This window comes from Maniola jurtina, chromosome 28 (assembly GCF_905333055.1).
Source record: "Maniola jurtina chromosome 28, ilManJurt1.1, whole genome shotgun sequence".
NCBI classification, from domain to species: domain Eukaryota; kingdom Metazoa; phylum Arthropoda; class Insecta; order Lepidoptera; family Nymphalidae; genus Maniola; species Maniola jurtina.
The window spans coordinates 5562835-5589328 of record NC_060056.1 but is presented as its reverse complement, the minus strand read 5'-3'; the positions used below and the strand labels follow the sequence as shown (position 1 = coordinate 5589328).

The following is a 26494-nucleotide window of genomic DNA, read 5'->3' as shown; positions in this document are numbered from 1 at the left end:
TACAATAATATTCTATACTATACAAGCAATTGCAGACCCGCGCATTGCTGGAGCGAGTCAAATCCATGCTTTTTTATCATTTACATAATCCTCGATTGTGTAATATGCTTTTGCCAGGAGCATACTTTTAATGGATTTTTTAAACTTTGGTAAAGGCAAGTCTAATATTGACTGTGGAATTTTATTATAAAATATTACACTCATTCCCACAAATGACTTTCCCACTTTTCTGAGGCGGAGCGTAGGAGTTGCGAGCTTATTACGATTTCTAGTTGGCCTGTCATGGAAATCACTGATTTTTTTGTAGCTGAGGATGTTTTGTCGTACAAAAATTATATTATTGTAAATGTATTGAGAAGCTACTGTAAGAATACCTATTTCCTTAAATTTCTCTCGTAGGGAATCGCGCGGTTTTAAATTATAAATTGCGCGTATTGCCCTTTTTTGTAAAACGAAAATTTTTCCAATATCTACCGCTTTACCCCATAGCAAGATTCCGTAAGACATAATACTGTGAAAATAGGCAAAATATACAATTTTTGCAGTTTCCACGTCAGTTATCTGTCGAATCTTTCTAACAGCGTAAGCAGCAGAGCTGAGTTTACCACCAAGTGTTGATATATGGGCGTTCCATTGAAGCTTTGCATCTAAAGTTATCCCCAGGAACACGGTGGTCTCCTCTACTTTCAACATATCATTGTTTATCATTAATTTTATGTTATTTGTCGTCTTGGTATTGGGCAGTGCGAATTCGACACACTTGGTTTTCTTTGCATTTAAAAGCAAATTGTTAACAGTAAACCAGTGAGTGACCTGCGATATGGCTCTATTTACATCGTCAAAATTATTCTCATTTCTATCTAATTTAAAAATCAAAGACGTATCATCAGCAAATAGTACAATATCGCAAGTATTTTGGACAAAATATGGTAGATCGTTTATATATACCAAGAACATGAAGGGACCTAGGATAGAGCCTTGAGGAACACCCATTAATGAGGCTGATCCGGATGACTTCACATCATTTACACATACTGTTTGTATACGATCACTGAGATAAGACGCAATAAGACTAAGCGCAGTGTCTTTGACTCCATAATAGCTCAATTTAGTTAAGAGAGTCTCGTGCTCAACGCAGTCGAATGCTTTAGACAAATCACAGAAAATTCCAACGGCATTCTGTGAGTTCTCCCACGCATCGAATATATGCTTTAAAAGCATTGCGCCCGCATCGATTGTTGATCGTTCTTTAGTAAAACCATACTGCTCCGAGTGAAGTAATTTATTCAAGTTAAAGTGCAAGAGCAGTTGGTTGAGCATAATTTTTTCAAATATCTTGCTAAAAGTCGGCAAAATCGAAATTGGCCTGTAATTATTTGGGTCACTTTTACTGCCCGATTTGAAAAGAGGAATCAATTTACTGTTTTTCATAAGATCTGGAAAGAAACCTGACTCTACGGACTTATTAAAAATTAGAGCATGATATGGAGCAACAATATCAATAATATTGCTGATTACTTTTACTGATAATTACTTATACTTTATTCCCTTACTCTCATATTCCAATGGCATGGCAATTCGACAGAACCGGAGAGAGATCAGGCGCAGTCAATCTAATCTACAATTTTTAGGGTAAGTTTTAAGGTACATGGCATAAAGCGGGTAAGTACGTAAATTAAATAACACAAAAATGATATAAAAATGCTTTATTTTACATAATTGTAGTTATTATTACAAAAACCTGTAATATTAAACATTTATATAGGTAGTAATATTGTACATTAAATAATAGCAAAATTCAGAGGGTCGTTAAATATTGCGGTATTTCGTGTCTCTGTCAATAATAATAAAATTCATAAGTTAAGTTATATGACACGGGTCTGCCCACGAAATTCAAATTTAATTTGGTTTTTCGCAATTTGTAAACTAATACGACAACGTAGGCTCATGGCACTTTAATTGCGCCAATGGCAGTATCATCCACACAGGTTTATATAAAAATCTTACTTGAAAGGGTCCAGTTTAAGAAATTAGTTATAATATCGACTAATTTGTGACTAACTCGTGTCAAACTCATTATTTAGACTAATTTCTTAAACTGAACAATTTCAAGTGAAGATTTTTATGTAATCCTGTGAAGATGATACTGCTATTGTCGGAATTAGAATGCCATAAGCCTACTTTGTCGTATTAATTTACAAATTACGAAAAACCAAAATTTTGAATTGCGCGGGCAGACCCGTAACGTAACGTTATAATCGTATATCGATATGGAAATAACGTTACTAAAATTATCGTTTAGGCAAATATTGAGACCGATATCACGGTATTTTTATTGAAAATATATCACGTGATATTTATTGACTTTCTGAACTTTGATAGATAAAATAGATTCAAGTGAAACAGTGGGTTTAAATAAAAAGAGCAAATCAGTATAATCGCACTAATTTATTTTATCACTTCACTCAACACATTAATAATTACTCTCATATATTTGTTACTACTACACTTATTTACTTATTACACATTTATTACACACTTATTACACTTATTTACAGAGACCGGCAGTATTTCAGCTTATAATGCGTACGATACAATAATAATCCTAAAAATGAGCTCGCATGGCTTTATATGGCGTTATCCCCACCGAAGGCATTCGGCAGTTGTTGCTGAGTGGCGTTCGGCTGTCAATGGCGCTGGCGTTGGCGTTCAATGGCCGCTAGGCTATGATTGGCCGGCGTTTGGCTCGGCTTGACTCGGATAGTCTGGTTGGCGTTGGCGCGTTGCGATTGGCTGAGGCGGTGTGGCGTTACATTCGGCCGTCCTGAAACAATGAATTGCTCCCGCAATGGGAAAATGCTTGGTTAGCTTTCTGGTAGGCAATAGCTCAATAAGGTCTTCGGTTTCAAGTTATTTATCGGAACAGTTAGCACTGTTGGATATAAGAACCGTAGGCGCTGTGATATGGCTTTAAAGAGTCTGCTCAGGCATGTACAAGCTTTGTAGCCTCAAAATCCCTTAACACTGCGGGTTCTCTTAATGCCTACCAGCTTGGTTACGAAAATGAACCTGAGTAAATGCTATCAGTGTTTACTTTTGTCGCAATGCTTGTGGGAACTTGCCACTAAATAGCTAAATTCCTTTGTTATAATTAAATGAAATATTAATTTTGTCAGTTACATTATCTAGTTAGCTTTATCCTATCGCTTGCTATCCTTTACCGAGCATTTGCCTTGTTACGCATAACCTCCCCGAGTTTACTTATTTAAATTAATAGCAACATGGCATCGTGACCTAGGTAAATACCAAATTATGGATAGCACATTCTTTGAGAGTATTGTCAGTAGTCCAAATAATATCAAGTAAGCAGTTTGTCCAATCATTTTATTCGCAGTCTCGCTAGGGCCTGTGGCACAACGCGTTTAACATGGTCTGGCTAGTGCTTGGCTTGGCTTGACTAGGCACTTGGCTCGTGGTAGTATCATGGAGGTCAAAACATACCTAACTATTAATCAGTCGACACTCGAAAACTCTAAAATGTCTACTAGTAAAAGCATTCTTATAGTCACTTTATAAGTTTGCTAGGATGTTCAAATAAGCCAAATTATGTATAATATTCTACGAAACTGATCGTTTTCGGCTAGTAACAAATTTTGCAAAAGCATCTGTAATAATCAAATTGTACCTATACTACTGATGAGCGATATCCTTTCGCTTTCTTACAAAATGGTTTTACAAAATGTGGTCAGTATGAATTCTACAAAATTCTAATCCAATGCTATTGGTCTGTGATCTAAACTGCAATCTTATCCACTTTAAAACCAAGACGAAACAAAAGAACATTATTTAATTTATAAATTATTATCGTTTTTCAGTTGTACTATTTTTCCACGTTTTACTTTAGAGACATTTTTGAAAGAAAAACCGTCAACAGACTACTGGCTTGTAGAAAGGAAGTGAATAGCTTCTCGTGAAGCTGTGAATGCTGTGAACTCTGACTTGAAAAGGAATCTCACTTAAATCCTTGCAGGGAGATCTCTCAACGAGCAACGAGATGAAAGTACTCCTATCGAAAGTAAAACTTGGCTTTCGAAAGTAAAAATTGGCTACCGAAAGTAAAACTTGGCTATCGAAAGTAAAACTTGGCTACCGAAAGTAAAACTTGGCTACCGAAAGTAAAACTTGGCTACCGAAAGTAAAACTTGGCTACCGAAAGTAAAACTTGGCTACCGAAAGTAAAACTTGGCTACCGAAAGTAAAACTTGGCTACCGAAAGTAAAACTTGGCTACCGAAAGTAAAACTTGGCTACCGAAAGTAAAACTTGGCTACCGAAAGTAAAACTTGGCTACCGAAAGTAAAACTTGGCTACCGAAAGTAAAACTTGGCTACCGAAAGTAAAACTTGGCTACCGAAAGTAAAACTTGGCTACCGAAAGTAAAACTTGGCTACCGAAAGTAAAACTTGGCTACCGAAAGTAAAACTTGGCTACCGAAAGTAAAACTTGGCTACCGAAAGTAAAACTTGGCTACCGAAAGTAAAACTTGGCTGCCGAAAGTAAAACCTGGCTGCAGAAAGTGAGACCTGGCTGTAGAAAGTAAGACCTCACTACAGAAATTAAGACCTGGCTGCATGAAGTAAGACTTGGCTGCAGAAAGTAAGACTTGGCTGCAGAAAGTAAGACCTGGCTGCAGAAAGTAAGACTTGGCGGCAGAAAGTAAGACTTGGCGGCAGAAAGTACCTAAGACTTGGCGGCAGAAAGTAAGACTTGGCGGCAGAAAGTAAGACTTGGCTGCAGAAAGTAAGACTTGGCTGCAGAAAGTAAGACTTGGCTACTGTCTTCACTTCGGCATCTATGTAATTCCGAAAACAGTTCACGATTGAATTTAGGTAATACAGGATCATCAGTTAAATAACAGTTTTCTATTCCATTCCTATTCCCTACTATGTAAGCTACATAACCAGGCAGGCATACTAACACCAACTGAACTCAAGATATTACGTAAAATGTCAGTCTAGTCGGCTTAGTGAAAATTCTTACGGTACGTCCGGTCCACCTGACTAACAATGAACGGCACAAAGCTAAATCATGGCTATAATTAAAAGTGCCACTTGAACTTTCTACTTACATTATGATTGGACCGACAATCTAAAGGTAGAATGATAAAATTGACTCGATTGAAAGCTTGTTGGCAAAAGTACGTAACGTACATGCTGCCTACAAGCACTACTTTTTTTCTAAAATGACAAAAGCATTATCAAAATCATAAGGATGTCTAACTGGTAATAATTATTATTACGTTTCCTCCAAGTGCCCGATTCTGCCTACATTACACTACCTATTTGTATTTACTCATACGCTGTGCCACTGGCTTGTATATTATACGAGACAGTCCCAAAGCCGTGAGTAAGATCTACTTACTATGCTCTCAATCATTCAAAGAATGTGATTTAAACTACAAGTTACAACACGTACAGACTTCATAAACACTAACTTTTAGTAAAAATAAAAGAACAGTCGTACCATACAGTATAAACGCTTAACAGCGCTTATGTGACCCCAAATAGACGACAATGCGGCGGCTTATAGATACCCATTGGCTGCAACCCTGCATCGTTAGCGCGCCACGATGAGGTGCCTCGCAGTGACGCGCTCGGCATCAGGCACACAGCGCACAGCAAAGCATCAGTGGTGACCATCGTAGGCGATGACGTTTGCACTTCACGAACTCACCAAAAATTCCGAGAAAAGAAAGATAAGCACAATATTATTGTTTGACTACAAGTAGCTCCCAGTCAATTCATAAAGTACGTCTGCCCCAATTATGAAGATCTATATTCATATTACATAACAATCATATAACCACATGAAAATCAATTTCACAAGAAACTCAAAAGTGAACATCATAAAATAATTCGATTTTACATTCAAATTGCGATCGCCATGCTATATGCAAAACTGAGTTTGAGCACACTGAAAGTGTTCATCAACCGATTCTGACGTAAATGATATTATTGTACCCTTAAAAATAATTTATAGGTACCCCACACGTACCCAGTGTTGTCTGTATGACTGCAGCGGGAATATCACTGACGACGCGAAAAAAATAACCTTAAAGGTTTATAGAACCTTATACTACGACTGAGCCTTGTGCAAATAAAAACACTAATAGCGTCAAAGCTTGTTTCTTAAAAACTTCTGGTTGAAATTTGCGGGTAGTCTGAGAACTATTGTTACCATCCGATATACTAGATTTTTTTTTTATTAATTGCTGCAAAAGTAGGGATTAGGCGTTTAATCAGTATGTATTTGTGTCAGCTCATAACCTCTCAACAATTTTAACCGATTTTGATAAATGATACGTCATTCGTCTTGATGGCGTGTGTGTCAATGGATACATAAAATTCTTTAAACAATCAATGTGGTGGATTTTATAGGATTTAATGTAAGAGCCGAAAAATATGCAGCGCAAACAGCAGTCGGGAGTTTTTATTTTTTACTATTTAACTTATTGAATTACTTGTTAACTTTTTCGTACCGGTAGCACTCTAGAATTAAACTGCGAATTCAAATTGCGGGTATCTCGGCGAGATGCAACGTGAAAAGTGGATGGTTGAGCGGGTTTTTACCTAATTCGATAAAAAGTTGACTAAATAAATTGGTTGAAATTTTAGCATTAGTATTTACCGCCTTTATTTCATCAGTTATATACATACAGCACGTGTATTTTTGTTAGGAAAACTGTAAATAAAACAATACACACGAATATCACATTCACAAAAATTAAAACTAAAACTCGTCGAGCTAGCTACCTTGCCTTACCCAAAACTAGAACAATTTATGGCAGAAAAACCCTTACGAAGGAGCTAAACTGTACAACAAAATACCTGCACACATAAAAAAAATGTACACTCATTCAATCCATTGAAAACTGAATAATTAGCTGCTCACATTATGAGTAATGCGAATTACTTCAGCAAATGCGCTGAATGAGTACTTCATTAAATGGCGAATATTGTAAACTTTATTTTCTCATGTAAATGACCTTTTTTTATGAGAATACGTCTTTAAACCTAAACCTTTATTTGACGGTCAGATATGCCACAAATTATAGTTATATTTTTAGCTTCAGCTATCACTCAAACCATTCACTCTATCCGCGAGCGTATGATGACCACCTATCATAACCCGCGTGCCCTAATACTAATTTCATAACCTCAAACAGGGTGTTAGCAATATTAACCTTTCACGGTCATCTCATCAGTAGAGGTTACAAACACGATCAACCTCATTACACTATGCATCAATATCATTAAAAACGGGATTAAAATTTGAAATGGAATAATGGATGGATCATACCTCAGTTATTACGCGTAGAAGTTGAGGGTAGGTTGCCATCGGGCGTAGAAACCATGCACGCTGCAGATGAATGTACCTCCGGTTCAAAACTCTTCTAAGGACCTTCCGGGCCCCAGAAGTGGACGATCTTCATTGTCGCTTGATTTTTTACACGGTGATTCGTTTCCCTCTTGCGGAGGAACAAAGTAGCCGGCATGTATTTGCCGAATCGTTAATTGGCGCGATTATGCATCATAACTTTCTTTATTAATCCCACTTCTGAGATGAAACAGTGGGTTTAAATAAAAAGAGCAAATCAGTATAATCGCACTAATTTATTTTATCACTTCACTCAACACATTAATAATTACTCTCATATATTTGTTACTACTACACTTATTTACTTATTACACATTTATTACACACTTATTACACTTATTTACAGAGACCGGCAGTATTTCAGCTTATAATGCGTACGATACAATAATAATCCTAAAAATGAGCTCGCATGGCTTTATATGGCGTTATCCCCACCGAAGGCATTCGGCAGTTGTTGCTGAGTGGCGTTCGGCTGTCAATGGCGCTGGCGTTGGCGTTCAATGGCCGCTAGGCTATGATTGGCCGGCGTTTGGCTCGGCTTGACTCGGATAGTCTGGTTGGCGTTGGCGCGTTGCGATTGGCTGAGGCGGTGTGGCGTTACACAAGCTAAGATTTTCAACCACACATTTAAGGTGTAATGTAACCACTTTCCTGTTAGTAAGGCGTTTTTAATACAGAATGTAACTAGAACGCTAGCAAAAACAAATAACGATATTACTGATGATAACTGATATGATACAACCAAAAAACACGAAAATCTAAAATAATCCTGTACTTTTTAAAAGTTCACAATATATTTGAATATAAAACATCTGACTGACGCTAGAGGTCAACGTACGTTCCGTAAATAGGCCACTCAAAGTCAATGCCGCGTCGTAGGAGGAGCATTGACCCTAGTTTTGCACGTTATTTGAAAAATACTAAACCACTAAAACTACAAGATAAGGCAAATGGTTATTGGCATTGGATTGTGTTAAGGTGGTATAATAATAACGCTAAGTTTTTATTAGCGTTCTGATTATACACTGTATTTATGCCAATTGTCACGCCAGATTAAGTTGCTACCCACGGCAAAGCAGTTATGTGTACAATACATCCAAATTAGGTATCGAAGACTTTCAGCCATATTGTGATGTTTTACCTAGACTTATCGTTTAATTCACTATATTTTCACAGGTGTAAATTAAAAATTTATAACACCCCCGACAAGTGAAGGTTACAGTTACTAGAAAAGAGCTGATAACTTTCAAACGGCTGAACCGATTTTCTTCGATTATAGCTAAGAACACTCTCGATCAAGCCACCTTTCAAACAAAAAATCTAAATTAAAATCGGATCATTAGTTTAGCAGCTACGATGCCACAGACAGATACACAGATACACACGTCAAACTTATGCTCCTCGCTTTGGGTCGGGGGTTAAAAAAAATCATTAACTAAATAAAGTATTTTTCGTGTAAACCGTAATTTTTAAGTGACAGTTGACAGATAGAGGTATTCCTATTCTTATTTTGAATTTATACTTAACAGCTTTATTTCATACATAACCCGTATTAAGTAAAAATTAACTAAAAAAATCGTTTAAAAATAAAATGTAGTGTTATTTTATTAGTAAAAAGATATTATAAAACTGTTTATTGGTTAGTTTTGGGCTCATATTAACGTTTTGGCTACTACTACTATTAATAACACTGGAATTATAAAAGCGCTTATAAAATTAAAGATATTACAGAAAAATTCGCTTGGCACGGTTTTTATAGTTAGTTTTAATTTTTATCCCCTTCAGGATAGGCAAAGGTCGTAGACCATGCAGCCTGGTAAGTCGTAGATGAATAATTATTCTTATGTTGTTATGAAATATGAAGGCAAAGTCTGTTGAGTAGTTTCTTTTAATAAAATATTTTTCTTCAAAGTCTTTGATTCATCTGAATGTCTTTTATGAGTAAGTATATTTCTTTCTTTTTCCTTATCTCACGGTTTTTATAGGAATTGCGTCTACCTCTATTTTTAAATGGCTTTATGGCTCTGGATTCTAACCATTTTGAGCCGTAATATCAACATTTGTCATTCAGATGTCCAGAATCGGACCTTTAAGTTCCTTGACTTCAATGAAAAAATAATGGATATTAAAATAACTAATAAAATAACACTTCTTGAAAAAGATACATCAAAATTCATTTTAGTTTTCATAATAAGTACAGGACCTAACAATAATAATGATATAATAAATCGACTATTATGTAGATGTACATACATAAATACGAAAATGAGTTGTAAATGCAGTTTTTTTTTTGTAATGTAAACTGTTTTTTATAGCAACCAATAGCCACCACTGCCGCATTTCGAGATATTTTTAATGAAACTTATTTTATGTTTATTTATTGAATAAAGTGTGCATACTAGTAAATTAATGTCCACATCCAGGCTATCCAAACGAGAGTATTCTATATATACTTCAATCCATACTAATATTATAAATGCGAAAGTGTGTCTGTCTGTCTGCTACCTTTTCATGGCCCAACAGTTTGGTGCAGGGTTAGCTTATATCCCGGGGACAGACCTTGGCTACTTTTTATCCCGGAAGAGTCCCACGGGATTCCCAAAAACCCATCCGCTTAACCGATTTGTATGAAATTTGGTACCGAGGTAGCTTGCGTCCCTGTAATTTATATAGGCGATCAAACAGTTCCCACAGGAACTTTAAGAACCTAAATCCACGCGGACGAAGTCGCGGGCATCCTCTAGTATTAAATAATGAAGCAATTTCCGAGCAAGTGGGAGAAAAGTACACAAATTAAATACATTTTGATCGGCCAATAATTATAGCTAACGGCTGAAACTAACAATCAGTATATCTGTGTGTAGTTAATCTGTGGACAAGTTGCTTAGCAACGTTGTTTTTTTGTCAAAAAGACATACTTTTGACGAAATATAACATCTATTAAAGTTTTTAAAGGTTTAGTTTTAGTATTTAATTGAATCTGTTCGATTTTTGGTACCTAATACATATTTGATTACAGATTTGCATATGTTAAGTATACTGCAATAATATTATATTATTATACATTAATATTCCAAATATACACTACAATTCTATAATAAATACTTATTATGATTTAATTAATTAATATTATTAAGGCATGATTTCTTAGTATATAGTATACTATTTTGTTCGTCAAATTGACTTCAAAAGCGTATTTTAAGAGACGGTAGGACGTTTTTTTTACCAGGAGTAAGCAAATGCCGAAGATACTATAGTAATATTTTGTTCGATAAATTATGAAACTTTGACAGTCAATAAAACCCTTTTTTTTTTTGTGAATTTATAATAATAACTCATTTTATCGCATTTTTCCCATTAAAATAAATGTTAGATACATTAAAAATAAGAACATATTACTCTAAAAATTAACTATAAGTATTGCGCATAATATATAAGTAATTAATCTAATGGTAAATGTAACAGATATTTTATAGAATATTAACCGTAGACAATATAGATAGAAACTTAGAAAAAGATTGTCTATGAATAATTTGCGCGCGAAATAGAATCATTCGGTACTTAAATCCGATTATACATTCTACCAGGTGTGAGTGTTTGTAAATGTGTGTTTATGCTGTACCTATGTTTAGGTTTTAGATTTTTCATCCTATAAAAGATCAGAAGAAAAATTCTAATCACTAATAATTAAAAAGTGTTTCCTTGCGACATACCAAAAAATAAACGCCATACACTTTTTTTTTTGTAAATCGTACCTTTTGTACACTTATTTTTATGATATATTCGATTAACATTCGAGAAATTAATAAAATTGATACATATTAATACTGGATAGTAAAAATATATTGCAAAAAATTGTAAAATTTATTCGATCTGACACGATGATTCGGTCCCTAAAAGTGGTTAAACCTACCAGCACCCCACCACAAGCCTACGCTCTATAAAATATTGGGGTAACAATTAAGGGTAACTTATGGTTTATCCATATTTTCCAACTCTTCCGCTTTTCTCCTACGCCTATGTATAATAGGTACAAATATCCACAGCGACGCACCGAATACCAAAATTATACCAAGAGTGACGAATAAGGGCTTATACGATTTAGCGTATTCGTACCACGCGCCACATATCGGCGGCCCTATAAGTTGCAAAATACCGTTCACAAACAAACTAATACCGTACGACGACATTAACCGTTCCGTTCCCAACATTTCCGCCATGACTAACGCTGTAACACCTACATTTATACCAGAAGCTAAACCGAATACGCAACAAAACCCACTAATAGCTGAATACGTTGACACTAACGGTATCATACTCAAACTTATACCAGATAACAACAGACCGGTAATAAAAAAATACCGTTTCGGTGTACTAACGATATCCGATAAAGCCGAACCGCCGATTCTACCGACTAAATCCAACGCCGATATTATCGATAACAAATACGCACCCAACGTTTTATCGAAACCACACTCTTGGGCGTAAGATGGAACTAGTATAATGAAATTTGTATACGATATGGCACAGGTACAATTCGATATAAGTATAACTAAGTATATCGGATCTTTTAACAGCTGTATATCGAAGTATTTATTCGGTTCTTTTTTTGCATTATCATCTTTAGGTCTTTTTTTGCAACCACAACAATAGCTAATAGGTGCTAAGCTATCTGTAACTGATTTTAGACTGAATTGGGAAGCAAATTCGCTAGGTTTCTCAAAAGCTGACAAAGTTGAGCCATGAAAAGGTGTGGACATGTATTGAAAACTTGATGTTGAAGGACTACGTTTCGGAGTTTTCGGTACAATCAACTTTTTACCGAACGCTTCTTGGGAATTGACTCTGCTTGGTTTTCCTTCTGGTACTGATTCTAATAACGATAAATTACTAGGTAAGTGGTTGGAGACTTTGCTAGATATGTGTTGTAGGCCGTGTTTGGAACTTGTGGATGTCGATATTTTCCTGGAACGGGTATTATCGATATGCGATACGTGCGCAGCACTAGCGGATCGTACGAAATCGTTTTTCGGGGACTGTTTTTCGTTTAGCGTTGCGTTGGAGTATTGTTTGAACATCGGTGGTGAGCCATTTTGAAATTTGTCCCCGGAACTTTCTTCTGGGGTCAGGATTAGTCTTGGGTGCGTGTCTTCTAAGTCGTTGGGGTCTTCTTCGACAAACGGTTCCAACTGTAAATAACGTTTGGTGATTAAAAAAACGTGGACCGACGATATAAAGCGGCTGGCGGGAGGTGGCTGGATGAGGAAGGCTGAAGACCGGGTGTGGTGGCGCTCTATAGGGAAGGCCTATGCCCAACAGTGGACGTCCACAGGCTGATGATGTATTAAAAAAAAACGCAAGTGTGGGTCGAAATAGCACAGACCTGGCGCATTGGTAAGCGTTGTGGTCTTATTAGTGGGAGGTCCCGGGTTCGAATCCCGGCATGGGTTTGGAATTTAATAATTTCTTTTCTGGTCTGGTGGGAGGCTTCGGCCGTGGCTAGTTACCACCCTACTGTAAAGCCGTACCGCCAAGCGATTTAGCGTTCCGGTACGATGCCGCGTAGAAACCAAAGGAGTATGGGTTTGATGAACACTGCGATACCCCAGGGTAGCCCGCTTCCATCTTAGACTGCATCATCACTTACCACCAGGTTAGATTGCAGTCAAGGGCTAACTTGTATCTGAATTTAAAAAATCAGGGTTCCGTACCACGTACACGTGGCCTTGGTTATCGTGGGCCTCAACTGAATCCTTTCATGAGAAAAAACTTTGCTTTACTTGATGTGATAAGTACCTACCTGCCTGGTTAGTTTAGAAAGAGATAACGGTTTCGTAGAGCGTTGTCTCTCTCGATGAGACCGACGAAACGTCATGTACGAGTAGGGATGAGTGACAGAGACAACGCTCTACGAAGCCGAAATCTCTTTCTAAACTTCGATGTACAATGTTTCTTGCCGGGCACTGTCACAAAACGTCAAGGCTTCACCTACAATGGTAAGCGTCAAATGTCACCTACATTTGACGCTAGGTAGGCTATGAAACGACTAGGTATCTTTGATCCGTCACCCCTAGCCTAATTGAAGATGGCGATTCATGATCAAACCCCGAGTTTCCTCTCTAGTTCACTTTGATTCAGTGTCACTCTGTCAAGTGAACTAGAGTGCAGGAACTCTCGCTTTGATCCTGAATCGACGATATGTCAAATATTGGACTATGAGTCACGTGAAATCAAAGAAAAAACTGGCCAAGTGCGAGTCAGACTCGCGCACTGAGGGTTCCGTACTCAGGTATTTTTTCCAACATTTTGCACGATAAACGGAACGGATTTGCATTTTGACGGACGAACAGACAGACAACAAAGTGATCCTATAAGGGTTCCGTTTTTCGTCGAATTTAGGTAACGTTTGACGCCTGCCAGTGACGTCGAAACCTTGACGTTTAGGTTCCCTAAGAGCGCTGTCGCACTCATCCGATCCGAATCTGAAAATACGGATATAAAAAACTCATTGCTTACGCACTAATCCGATCTCTGATCCAAATCCAAGCTATTCAGTGGACATCCTTGACATATCTACGTCATACGTGCGATTTGAATCCGAGGCACATCCGAGATATTCTCACGGATGTCGGAGAGAACTCGGATGACGGAAGTCGGAGCTAGTGCGTAAGCTGCCATACAAATAGTTCTATGACTACTTCGGAACGTATTTTCACGGATTCGGATCGGTGTGCCTAGTCGGAGTTTTTTAACCTACTCGATCGCGTAAAAGTTAACTACGTTTTGTATGGAATTGAAACACCGCCATCTAGTGACAAGTAGGGGAAACATAATTTGTGAGTGCGAGTTTTTTACGTCCTCGGGACCGACTACTGTTTACCGACTCGCATGCGAAAGTGACAACGTGAGCGCACGTGATTGGTTGATTCAAGAACTATGAGAGTGCGAGTATCAAATTTTGACAATTCGCGAAGTAAATCGAGTAAACACGACGCTAACGCGATAGTTAAGTTGTCGCATAGATTTTTACAGTGAAAGTGGAGGGAGGAGATAATTTTAAAGACATTTATTTGCATTTTTCAAGTTTAATTTAAAGGACTACGATTTAAAAATTATGGCAGGGCGGTATTTTAGTCAAAACTATTTTTAATTTACTTTTCTAGGCTCTAAAAGAATATGGGGCGCCAGCCAGGTAACCTCCCAGTGTGCCTGGATGCTGCTGGTCCCTTTTGGATGCGTCCGAGGGGAAGAGCAGTGTTCGGGCCGGTGCGCCCCGGTAACATGGCTAATAATTTCTCTTCGGAGATATTGTTGGCTATGGCTAATGACCTGGCAGGGGGGGAGGTTTCTCCGCGTGTCCCTCTGACTAGCAGAGGGCACAGTGGATGAAGCGGAGGATGGGACGCGGGCGACGTGCGCGTCCCAAGGTCGGGGGACGCATTTCGTTGGTGCGTCCCGGAGGTGCGTCGATGGGGACCGAGCAGGTCCCCGGTGGAGGGTCTGCCTTGGCAGACGTCGCTGGCTGGGTCGCGGTTGTTTGCTTCGGCCGTTCCCGTGACCCAGTCGCCAGGCGACGCGCAGTAGCGCCGCTGGGGTTTAGTGGGTATTCCGGTCGCCTCTCGGCCGGCGAGTCCCACATACCCTCCCTCCGGGGGGGATGCGTAAATGCATTCCCCAGCGTCAACAAAAAAAAAAAAAAAAAAAAGGCTCTAAAAGAATATGTGTTCATAAACATAATCAGTTTTCTAAATCACATATAGATGGCGCTGTTGTCATTAACTTACAGTCTTCCACGTAAAATTATTAAAATATCTTGTACGATGCTACGAAACCCTTAGAGTGCGAGTCCAACTCACACTTGACTCATTTTTAATACATAATGATGACGTACATACTATACCTACCTACAAAGACGATGATTTCAAAACATAAACATAGACAGTAGATATAACCAGTTAAATTTTGATAGACAGCTGCTTCCATACAATCACTTCATAGAAATTTCATTCTAAATTTGGTTGGTTTATATCACGACGCCAACATTACGAAAATAATAAACGCCATTCACGGTGAGTACACGCGTATGGGCTGGTTAGCTTCGGTGGTATCTCACACTCGCTGACTCGCGATTCTCGATGCGTTTGAAGTTAGCTCGGTTAACGCAGTAGTGAAGTCATTCGAATAATTTTGTGGATCTCCCACTCGGCACACGGATGCAGTGCTAACTGTCGTGAACAGCTGCTGTGGTGTTAATCATTGATTCAATTCAATTCAATTCAATTATCTTTAGTCGCTGAGTTAGTAAATCACCCCGCTGGTCGGGTTTGAAATAAAACAAATAAACTATAATAAAAATAGGTAAGTATATTTATTTACACAAAATAGCATTTAATTAGTCTATACACAAACATCAATGACATTCCATACAATTAGGTAACAATATCGTTCAAAAAGGTTTAGTAAAACTTTTTTTTGTCCTCTCGTCTGGCTTTAAAAAGATTAGCCAATGTCAAGTTTGTAGTTATTTGTAACAAGTTAGTTAAACTATACAAGTGTGGACCCCGTCTGTGCCGGCGCTCGCCGACACACGCACGGCACACCCTTAGAGCGCTTCCCAGTCAGTTTTAACAAAAAAAAAACACTCCAAAAAGGCAGAGCACGCGCGCCAGCTAACACCAGCACAGACGAAGTCCTAGTAAAACTTTACGTTAAAATTGAAAACATCGGTCAAGTGCGAGTCAGCCCCGCACACGAAGGGTTCCGTACCATCAAAGTACAAGATATTTTAACACCATATGCACCACTGCAAGTTAATAACGGACTGCGCCATCTATATGTGATTTAGTAAATAACTTTTTTCGTGAACAATTTTTTATTGTGATGTAACCTCAAATTCACGGTTTCCGGAGTTTTTTCATTTACTTGTGCTACAAGACCTACCTACCTGCCAAATTTCATGATTCTAGGTCAACGGAAAGCACCCTATAGGTTTTCTTGACAGACACGACAGACAGACAGACAACAAAGTGAGTGATAAGGGTTCCCTTTTCCCTTTTGAGGTACGGAACCTTAAAAAAAAAACAGCATTTCAACAGGAATTAATATAACATATGAAATATATTACTATAATTTTAAGTTTGTAAAACTCATATTAAAAAAGTGAGATGTAAAGTTACGAGTAATTAAAAAAAAAATAACAATTAAGTATTTTGTGCTTTAGAATGGTAACTACGACAAATGTATACAATTATATATGAAAAATATTAGTTAAAAATTATATTATTGTAAAAACACTCATTAGAAAATATTAATAAAATAATTGATAAGTAAGATATAAAGGCCGATTCACACCAATTGCGTACACGTGACTCGTGCGTAGTGACGCGCGTAAACCCCTTACACACCGGGTTACGCATACGTGCACGCTTTACGCAAGCGGTGTACCATGTTTCATACAGTTCTATACATTACAACGTAATGGTACGCGCTACGTCTACGCTTACGCAACGCTTACGCAGTCTGTGTGAATGAGTTACAAAAGTTACGAATGCAGAATTCGATCACGATTTTTGTGCTTTAGTTTGTTAGATATGTCACTTCTGTAAGAATTTGTCTTCACTTTTTAAAATATTTGTCTATCTAGATTTTTATAACATCTTTGTAATTTGTAGTAAATATATTTTTCGAGTTTATTTAATTTGTAACCGACTTCAAAAAAAGGAGGTTCTCAATTCGTCGGAACCTTTTTATTATAACATTTAAAAAAGGTTACCAACAGGAAATAGAATAATTTTAATTTGCTTTGACACAGGAATGAAATTGGAATGGACTTTTTGGACACAAATATCACACAGTTAAATATTTATTACTAGTGTTTTTCTCGCGACTTCGTTCGCGTTATTTATAGTGTACCAGATGATGCTTTGGTTGCGTCTTTAGGTTTTTTAAAAATCCCGTAGGAACTCTTTGATTTTCCGGGATAAAAAGTTGTCTGTCAGTTTCCGGGATGCAAGCTATCTGTGTACCGAATTTCATACAAATCGGTTAAATGGATGGGTCTTTAAGAATCCCGTGGGAATTCTTTGATTTTCCGGGATAAAAAGTTGTCTGTCAGTTTCTGGGATGCAAGCTACCTGTGTACCGAATTTCATACAAATCGGTTAAGCGGATGGGTTTTTAAGAATCCCGTGGGAACTCTTTGATTTTCCGGGATAAAAAGTAGCCTATGTCCTTCCCCGGGATGTAAGCTAACTCTGTATCTTTCATCAAAATCGGTTAAACTGTTGGGCCGTGAAAAGCTAACAGACAGACAGACAGACACGCTTTCGCATTTATAATATAAGTATGGATGGCACTTGGGGGTAATGTAGCTATTGGGTAATGTAGCTATTTGAAGCCTCAATAATTCGGTTTAGGAGTGGACTGAATTCCGAAAGGTCGGCGGTTCAAACCCCACCCGTTGCACTATTGTCTTACCCACTCCTAGCACAAGCTTTACGCTTAGTTGGAGGGGAAAGGGGGGATGTTAGTCATGATTAAAATGGCTAATATTCTTTTTTTCAAATTAATAGTGAACGAGTTTTCAAAATTGGATCTTTTTGATTTTTATGGATGAATACTGTACCCTGTCCCGTCTTCGGGTAAAAACTATCCCTATCCAAAAACCTAGTCAAAATCGGTTAAACAGATGGCCTGTGAAAAGGTAACTAACAGACATATGGTTTCGCATTTATAATATTAGTACGGGTTATCTAAAATGACGAGTTGTAAAAGACACGGTTACAAGAAATATAAAATGGAAGTCGTACTATATTAATACTAAAAGTAATAATTAAAAATATGGAGTAAACAGCATTAAAATTGGTAGTAAATAAGTTAACATTTTGGGAACATTTTAACATACTTAATAGTTAAGTTAGTTATATTAAAAAACACAAATTAATTCGGTTTTAATATCTAGATTAAGTATATTTATTTAAAAAAAATGCCAAGTTGCCAAAATTAGACGGAAACTATGTAGTCTTTAGTTATTTAACTTTTAAATCTATTGATATGCATTATTTAGTATTCATATCTAACTGTCTATTAAAAATTTGGTGTTTCGTAACTTTTCATTTTTTAAATCTAATAATTTTATTTATTCGTGGTGGACTATCAAGCCTTAAAACTTCTCATAGTTTCCTTTTTTTTTTAAATTATATAGACCAGCGCTTGGGTGCAATCAGACCTGCTAGCAAGTGATGATGCAGCCTAAGATGGAGCGCGCTTGCCTAGAAGTTGCCTATTCACTCTTGACTTGAAGGTAGCCATACGCTGGTAAAGTGCAGCTTGACAGACTTCATACGCCTTTGAGAACATTCTGGAGAACTCTCAGGCATGAAGGTTTCCTCACGATGTTTTCCTTTACCGTTAAAGCAAACATTTAATTTGCCGGTGTGGCGACCTTGCACCCGAAAGCGCAGCGTTGGCAGACCACCCACAAATGGAAGACAACATCAAACAACCCCATTCCATCAGCCTGTATGCGTCCATTGCTGGACATAGGCCTTTCCAAGAGCGCGCCACCAAATACGGTCCTCCGCCTTCCTCATCCACCCGCTCCCCGCCACCTTCTTCAGGTCATCGGTCCAGCGGGCTGGAGGTCGTCCCACACTGCGCTTACCGGTACCCTATCTTCAAACAAACCCACTACAAGAAATTTATACCCAGCAGTGGACGTCCACTTTTTGAATTTTATGCCTTGTTAACCACCATTGCATTCGCCAATTTCTTTTTTTTGTGCCTATTAATCATTGGCATAAACAACCACAAAGACGCACCGCCTATGAAAATAAACCCAAAAGTTACGAACATATGGACGTAATTCTTATCATTCTCGAACCATAGACCACACAGAGGCGGTCCGATCAGCTGTAGCAAACCATTGACAAACAAACTAATACCATACGTCGACATCAATCTATCTACCCCCAAAATTTCCGCCATAACTAAAGTTGTGACACCACAGTTAATACCAGACGCTAACCCAAAAAATGCACACGCAACACTAATAGCTTCATAAGACCGCAAAAAGGGTAATACAACCAAGCTAATTCCTGAGAACAATAAGCCGCCTACGAAAAAAAATGATTTAGGCATGAAGTTTAGATCGCTTAGCGCGGAACCGCTGATACGTCCGACCAGATCGAGAGCTGAAACCGTACTGAGTAACAACGCTCCTCGCGACCTATCGAACCCAATGTTTTGCGCGTGCGAGGGTAGTAATATAATAAAATTTGTGCAAGATATAGCAACAGTACTGGTCGATATTAAAATAACCAAATAAGTGGGATCACTCAGTAGCGATACATCGAAAAACTTGTTCTTCTCCGCGCTTTTTTTACGCTTGCAACAAAAGCAACAATATGCAACATCTGCAACACTATCAGTTATTGATTTGAGAGAAAACTGTGAGGCGAATTCGTTAGGTTTCTCAAAAGCTGATAATGTCGATCCGTGGAAAGGTGTAGACACATAAGCGAAACTCGAAGTTGACATATTTCTTTTCGTAACACTCAGTTTACGTCCAAATCCTTCTTGGGAACCTAATTTCTTACCATCTGGAACGCCATCTATAGTAATCGATCCAGAACTTAATGTGTTCTTAGTTATGGGTCGTGTGTATGAAAGTTTTCTTTTAGATACGTTATAGCGTAAGTTCTGGGACGAGTTCATGCAATTTTGGCTGCTATGTATTTGAGCTTGGGATAGGTTTTTGATCGAGTTTTCCTTGCTCAAACCGTCGGGTAAGCCGTTCTGTTTGTCGGACACCGCCAGGTCGTATGCGTCGATCGGTTCTTCCTCCTCGAAGAGGATGTCATCCTGGAAAAAAAAAACTATATTTTATCCTGTAACCACAGATATCTAAATCTGGAATCGATAATCAATTTATCTGTTATCTGTTGATAAGTTACTTAGGCAACGTTGTTTTCTGTCAAAGAAGACTACAATTTTTGTAAATATCTACGTGTAAGTAATTATAACTAAGCCGCAATCACATGGTGATTCACCCAAAAAAATACCACTTAACTCTTCTTTCTTCTGAGAGAGCGAGAGTGATACTTTAACTCTTATCTCTTCTGAGTGATAAGATTTTGTTATTTTTTATTCAGTTACTAGTTACCTTTTGACGTTTAAGATGGAAGCGGGCTACCCTGGAAGGTGTATGGCAGTTTTTATTAAACCCATACTCATTTGGTTTCTACATGACATTGTATCGCTTACTTTTTACCGTAAGAGATAAAAATTAAGCGGTAGAAAGAGAAGTGTTTATTTTTTATTCAGTTACAAGTCAGCTTTTGACTACAATCTCACCTGGTGGTAAGTGATGATGCAAATCATTCCGCAAATACGTTTAAATAAATAGCGACTCTTGTTACGACGTAATCAGCGCTGCGGTTTACAATTCAATAGACATCTACTTTTCTTCTCTTAAGAAGGGTCTTTCCGTCACTCGCTCCATACAAGCCTAGTTCGTCTCTCATTAGAATACTAACCAATTATACTCAATGGAATTTTGTAAAAACGTTCCGGGAACTAATACCTACGCCTGTGGTTTTCCAGATTTCCGTTAAAATATTCACGTTTCGAAGTCACGCGGTCTTAAAAATTCACACACAAATCTTTAACCCCCTGTAATTTTAAAACTACATATTTTTTGAAAAATCTAAAACACCACAGTCACAGATATTAGTTTCTAGAATATGTCTGCAAAATTTCATGGACTTTGGTTGCTTAATATTCAAATGAAATTGGGACTACGATTGTATGTAGTAAGTGACGGAGAGAGCCCAGTTAAACTCAATCTCTCTCTGTCATAAGAGATACAAAGCTGTGGAGGGATGCACCATCGTAGGTATGTTTTTTGGGTTTCATGACCAAGTGAGTGCAGTCTGGTATTAAAAAAAAAAGCTGATTACATCCGGGCAATTAATATCCTAATTATATGCATTGTTTTAGAATACAAATTAAATATTTCGAAGACCGACACCATTATAATACCCTTACACCCAGTTAATAATATTAAAAAAATATATAAAAAATAATTTGAAAAGCATCTAAAAACATTTTTAATTATTAATAACAACTGTTATTAATCTAACAATTATTATTCAAACGAAAAAAAAAACATTTAACGCATAATCACTTTCGTCGTAAAAAAAATTAAAATACTACGATATTTTTTTTAAATTTTTACTCTATAAGTGCGCCATTTTGAAAATGAATCAAGTTGTTTTTTTATGGGTACTTAGGTAAAAAAGAAAGTGATTATTGTTGTGAAAAGTGAACGGTTAAGGTGAAAGTGAAGTGAAAAGTGAAGCAAAGTGAGTATTAATTAGCGAACAATATATGTATTAAAATCTACAAGGTTAGTTTTAAGCGAGTGCATTTTGTGACATAACATTGAATTTTCGCATAACAATTAAATTTACATTATTTTTTACGAAATATTTATGATTTTGCAAAAATAGTTCATAGTCAACAGTTTTGCTTCAGCAATGAAAAAGCGAAAAATATATATTTTAAATATAATAGAGTAAATAGTTTATTATGTAAATGTAAAGGGCTTACTTGATGACATATAACTCACCAATGAGTAGTGCTGGGGTGAGGACTCAGTTCATTTTCAAAAAAACACACACTTTCCCAAAAAATATTTTAAAAAAGTAACACTTTTTTAATAAAAAAAAGTGAACACTCGTGAATTATTCCCAAACCCGTAACTTTGCCCCACACAAAATATATTTGCTCAAGAAGGAAAACATTAATAGCCATCGTAAATAGATAAATGATATTGGCGCCGATTCTGTTGTCTTTCTCTAAACTAGAGTATCTGCATCTTTTTCTTTTTTAATATTGCTAAAAAAGGACGAAACATGAATTTTACATTTAAAGACCCTAAATTTTAGTGCACGCTACAAATTCAAACAATAGCCTCGCGACTGGCAGCTAAAGTCACGAGGTTTGACAGCTCTAAATTAAATTTAAAACTGTCAAACTATGGCTGTCCTTTTCATATTACACTAAAATTTAGTTGTGCTCAGAATCAGTACCATTATATTGAGTTTTAATAAAAATCTAATAAAATGAATTATTAATTCCGAACCCGTAACTCTACCCTACACTATTTATTATTAAACATTTAAAAAAAATTCAGCGCCCATAAATAAGTCGTATTAAGAACCATTTCTGCGACTTTTAAAAGCCATAAATACAATATTATGTATTATTTAAACTAAAAAAAAAACTGCTCCAAATAAATATGTAGGTTTTCTAGTTGGAATCGGTAATAATTTTCTGTAAGTTTTTTGGATGATTATAACTTTCAAGAACATTCTGAAATTAATTTTGTGTTTCATAATTTTTAATTTGTTTTTTTTTGCTCTTATCGCGGCCAACATTGCTTTATTGCCATCTCTTTCTTGGTGAACTATCCAACTCACATATCTTAATACTTCAAGGGATGGTAGTTTTGACAGAACATATCAATTGATTGCGCTGGTTAAGCAACATTGGTCCAAGTCAGTAAAAAGGTGAAACACATGCCGGATACACAAAGATGGGTGACCGATTTTGGACGTCTGGATTAAGTCATTTCTAAAAATTATGAAAATTGGACTACGCTTACGGGAAGAAAAACGTTTTTGTTTTTCGTATGAAAATTTACAACTAGACGATTCTCTTAAGAGGGCTCCTTCCGTCACTCGTTTCATACTATCGTAGTTCCAATTTCATTTGAATATTAAGCAACCAAAGTCCATGAAATTTTGCAGACATATTCTAGAAACTAATATCTATGTCTGTGGTTTTCCAGATTTCTGTTAAAATATTCGGTTTCAAAGTTACGCGGTCTTAAAAATTTTCATACAAATCTTTGGGCCCCTGTAATTTTAAAACTACAAATTTTTAGAAAAATCTAAAACACCACAGACACAGATATTAGTTTCTAGAATATGTCTGCAAAATTTCATGGACTTTGGTTGCTTAATATTCAAATGAAATTGGAACTACGATTGTATGAAATGAGTGACGGAGAGAGCCCTGTTAATATCCCAAAAATACCCCTACCATTATCCGATTAATGGATAGGTCACGACCCTCAGCAATGAGTCCCATACGACGCGGAGAGTCCACTCACCTGAGGCCCATCTTCATCTTCCTCAATTTCCTTATACTTCTTGACCATATGGACTTCAACGGGTTGGAAGAGCAACGCAGCGGCCCATACGTTGAGCATTATTCCGCCCAAGATCAGCACTGCGCCACTGGGGACACAAACATATTCAGAGATTACACTTCTCTTGCACTTCTCCATATGTAGTATATTATATAGGAGCAGGCGTTATTTTGCGGAAGTCCATGATATACAAGGAACCAAAAGCTTAATTTGCTATAATCCGCCAAACCAAGTCAATTTGCTTTGCAAAAAGTGACTTTGCAATTAGGCATTGTAAGGTCTACATCTCCTGAGGATGCTCCGGTGTCGGGGCGAAACGTGCGTCGAGTGGTGTTGGGATTTGTGTGGTGCTGCGTGGTGGTGGTGCGTGTGGCTGGGTTTTCCCGCATGTTTATCAGTGGGAGGGCGGGCGGTGCATGTCGCATGCTTCATGTTGCACCATACAGATTTCTTTGGTTTGGCGGATTATAGCAAATTAAGCTTTTGGTTCCTTGTACTTCTCCATATATTTTTAGGGTCCAATACCTCAAATACAAAAACGGAATCATTATAGGATCACTTTGCTGTCTGTCTGTCTGTCGGTTCGTCGTGTCCGTCAAGAAACCCTATAGGGTACTTCCCTTTGACCTAGAATCATGAAAATTTGGCAGGTAGGTAGGTCTTATAGCACAAGAAAAGGAATAAATCCGAAAACAGTGAATTTGTGGTCACATCATTTAAAAAAAGTAAGATAACTGTACAAAGTGGGGTATCATATGAAAGAGCCTGTATATTTTAAAACAGATTTTTATTTATTTTTATGCATAAGTTTTTGATTTATCGTGCAAAATGTCGAAAACAATATCCGACTACGGAACCCTCGGCGCGCGAGTCTGACTCGCACTTGGCAGGTTTTTTATTTTGATTAGTCTAGATCTAACAATCTCAACGACAGAGACAACACTCTACGAAACCGTTATCTCTTTCGGAAGTTCGGTATATTTCCACTGTACTTGTATTTGTATTTATTTATTCTTCGTTTCAGACTTATAAAAGCACTTACGAAAGTCACAATACACTGAAAAAATAAGTCTACCAAATATGTAGGATCTAAATAATATCAAAATAACAATAGTAACAATAGTAAACTAATATTACGGGTACACAAGTAGGTACATAATTTTTAGCTTAGCTCGTTGAATAGCTTGTGCAGGGCTACATTTTCCATGCGTTTTTATCATCTATATAATCATTAATCTTATAATAACTTTTTTTAATTAAAATTTCTTTTATTTTACTTTTGAATTGCCTGTCAGAAAGATCGGTTATATCCTTTGGAATCATGTTGTAGAAGCGTATCGAACTGCCCATAAATGATTTAGTCGTTTTAGATAACCTGTATTTGTGTCCACTTAACTTATGTTTATTTCGTGTATTATAGTGATGAGAGTCAGAGCTCTTCTTATACGATGGTAGATGTTTTCTAATGTACATAGGTAAGTACTTTTTTTTTTTTTCTTTAAATGGCTTTACTCTGATTAGCCAATGTCAAGTTTGTGATATTTTCAAGTTATTGAATTTATACAAATATGGACTCCGTCTGCGCCGGCGCCCGCCGACACACGCGCGGCGCCCCTTCAGAGCGCTTCCCAGTCAGTTCCACCACCAAAAAACACCAACCAACACAAAAACCAGCCACTCCTAACAAAAAAAACACTCCAAACAAGCACAGCACGCGCGCCAGCAAGCGCCATCGCAGACGAAGTCAGGTAAGTACTTACTGATAGCCAAACTCTTCCAACAGATATCTCAGCACGGGCGGCAGTATGATACTGCCGAACGCAGAACCCGACATGCATATCCCGTTGGCCAATCCGCGCAGACGCACGAAGTATGACGTCACTATGTACACAGTGGGCGGGAACGCCAGACCCGCCCCCGTACCCACCATTGCACCGAAACTTGAAAAAAGAAAAAAATTACATACTACATTGCATAATATTGAAAAAATGCATTAATAACTCAAAATTTAAAAAAACCTCTACAAGAAAACTAGAAAAGGGCTGATAACTTTCAAACGGCTGAACCGATTTTCTTCGATTATAGCTAAGAACACTCTCGATCAACCCACCTTTCAAACAAAAATAACTAAATTAAAATCGGTACATAAGTTTAGAAGCTACGATGCCACAGGCAGATTCACAGATACACACGTCAAACTTATAACACCCCTCTTTTTGGGTCGGGGGTTAAAAAATTAGTGATCCCTAAGAAAATTGCAATAAGCTAACCGTGCGAAGCCGGGGCGGCGGGTAAAATTATGCATACTAATATTATAAATGCGAAAGTGTGTCTGCTATTGTTTCACGGCCCCAGAGTTTAACCGATTCTGACGAAAGGTGCAGGGTTAGCTTATATCCCGGGGACGGACATAGGCTACTTTTTACAGTACTTTTTTTACATACTTTAAACAGGTTCAAAAAATCTATTAAAAATATGCTCCTGAGAAAAGCATATTATACTATCGAAGATTATGTAAATGATAAAAAAGCGTGGATCTGACCTGCAATTCGCTCCAGCAATGCGCAGGACTTCAATTGCTTTTATACATGGCATAATATTGTATATCAAATCTTTGAAAAGAGCAACCGCCGAGTTTCTTGCTGGTTCTTCTCGGTAGGAAAGGCATTCCGAACCAGTGGTAAATGCTTTTGACGATTCAAAAGAACTTGTAAAAGTCTAATTGAATAAAAATATTTTGAATTTTGAATTTTGAATTTTTATCCCGGAAAATTAAAGAGCTCCCATGGGATCTTTAAAAACCTAAGTCCACGCGGACGAAGTCGCGGGCATCCTCTAGTTC

The 26494-nt window shown here is 37.3% G+C and overlaps 1 protein-coding gene and 1 long non-coding RNA gene across 5 annotated transcripts in view; one reads left to right on the top strand and one right to left on the bottom strand.

Moving 5' to 3' along the window:
• Nucleotides 1–10131: 10131 nt before the first annotated feature.
• The window catches only part of LOC123879633 (monocarboxylate transporter 13), a 60791-nt gene continuing 44428 nt past the window's right edge, over nucleotides 10132–26494 (bottom strand). For 3 of the 4 annotated variants that reach the window (XM_045927433.1, XM_045927434.1, XM_045927436.1), the window contains 3 exons: nucleotides 25413–25592; nucleotides 23614–23740; nucleotides 10132–12625 (listed from right to left, as the gene is read on the bottom strand). In XM_045927433.1, coding sequence (XP_045783389.1) covers nucleotides 11408–12625; nucleotides 23614–23740; nucleotides 25413–25592 — 1525 coding nt within the window. In that variant the 3' untranslated portion in view covers nucleotides 10132–11407. Of the gene's footprint in view, nucleotides 12626–17661; nucleotides 20298–23613; nucleotides 23741–25412; nucleotides 25593–26494 lie in introns of those variants that run through there. The other variant, XM_045927435.1, reaches the window with a different exon arrangement.
• On the top strand, nucleotides 10187–24597 carry LOC123879639. Its single transcript, XR_006799052.1, has 4 exons — nucleotides 10187–10220; nucleotides 18223–18237; nucleotides 20637–20646; nucleotides 24587–24597. It is a non-coding gene; the product is annotated as an uncharacterized LOC123879639 (long non-coding RNA).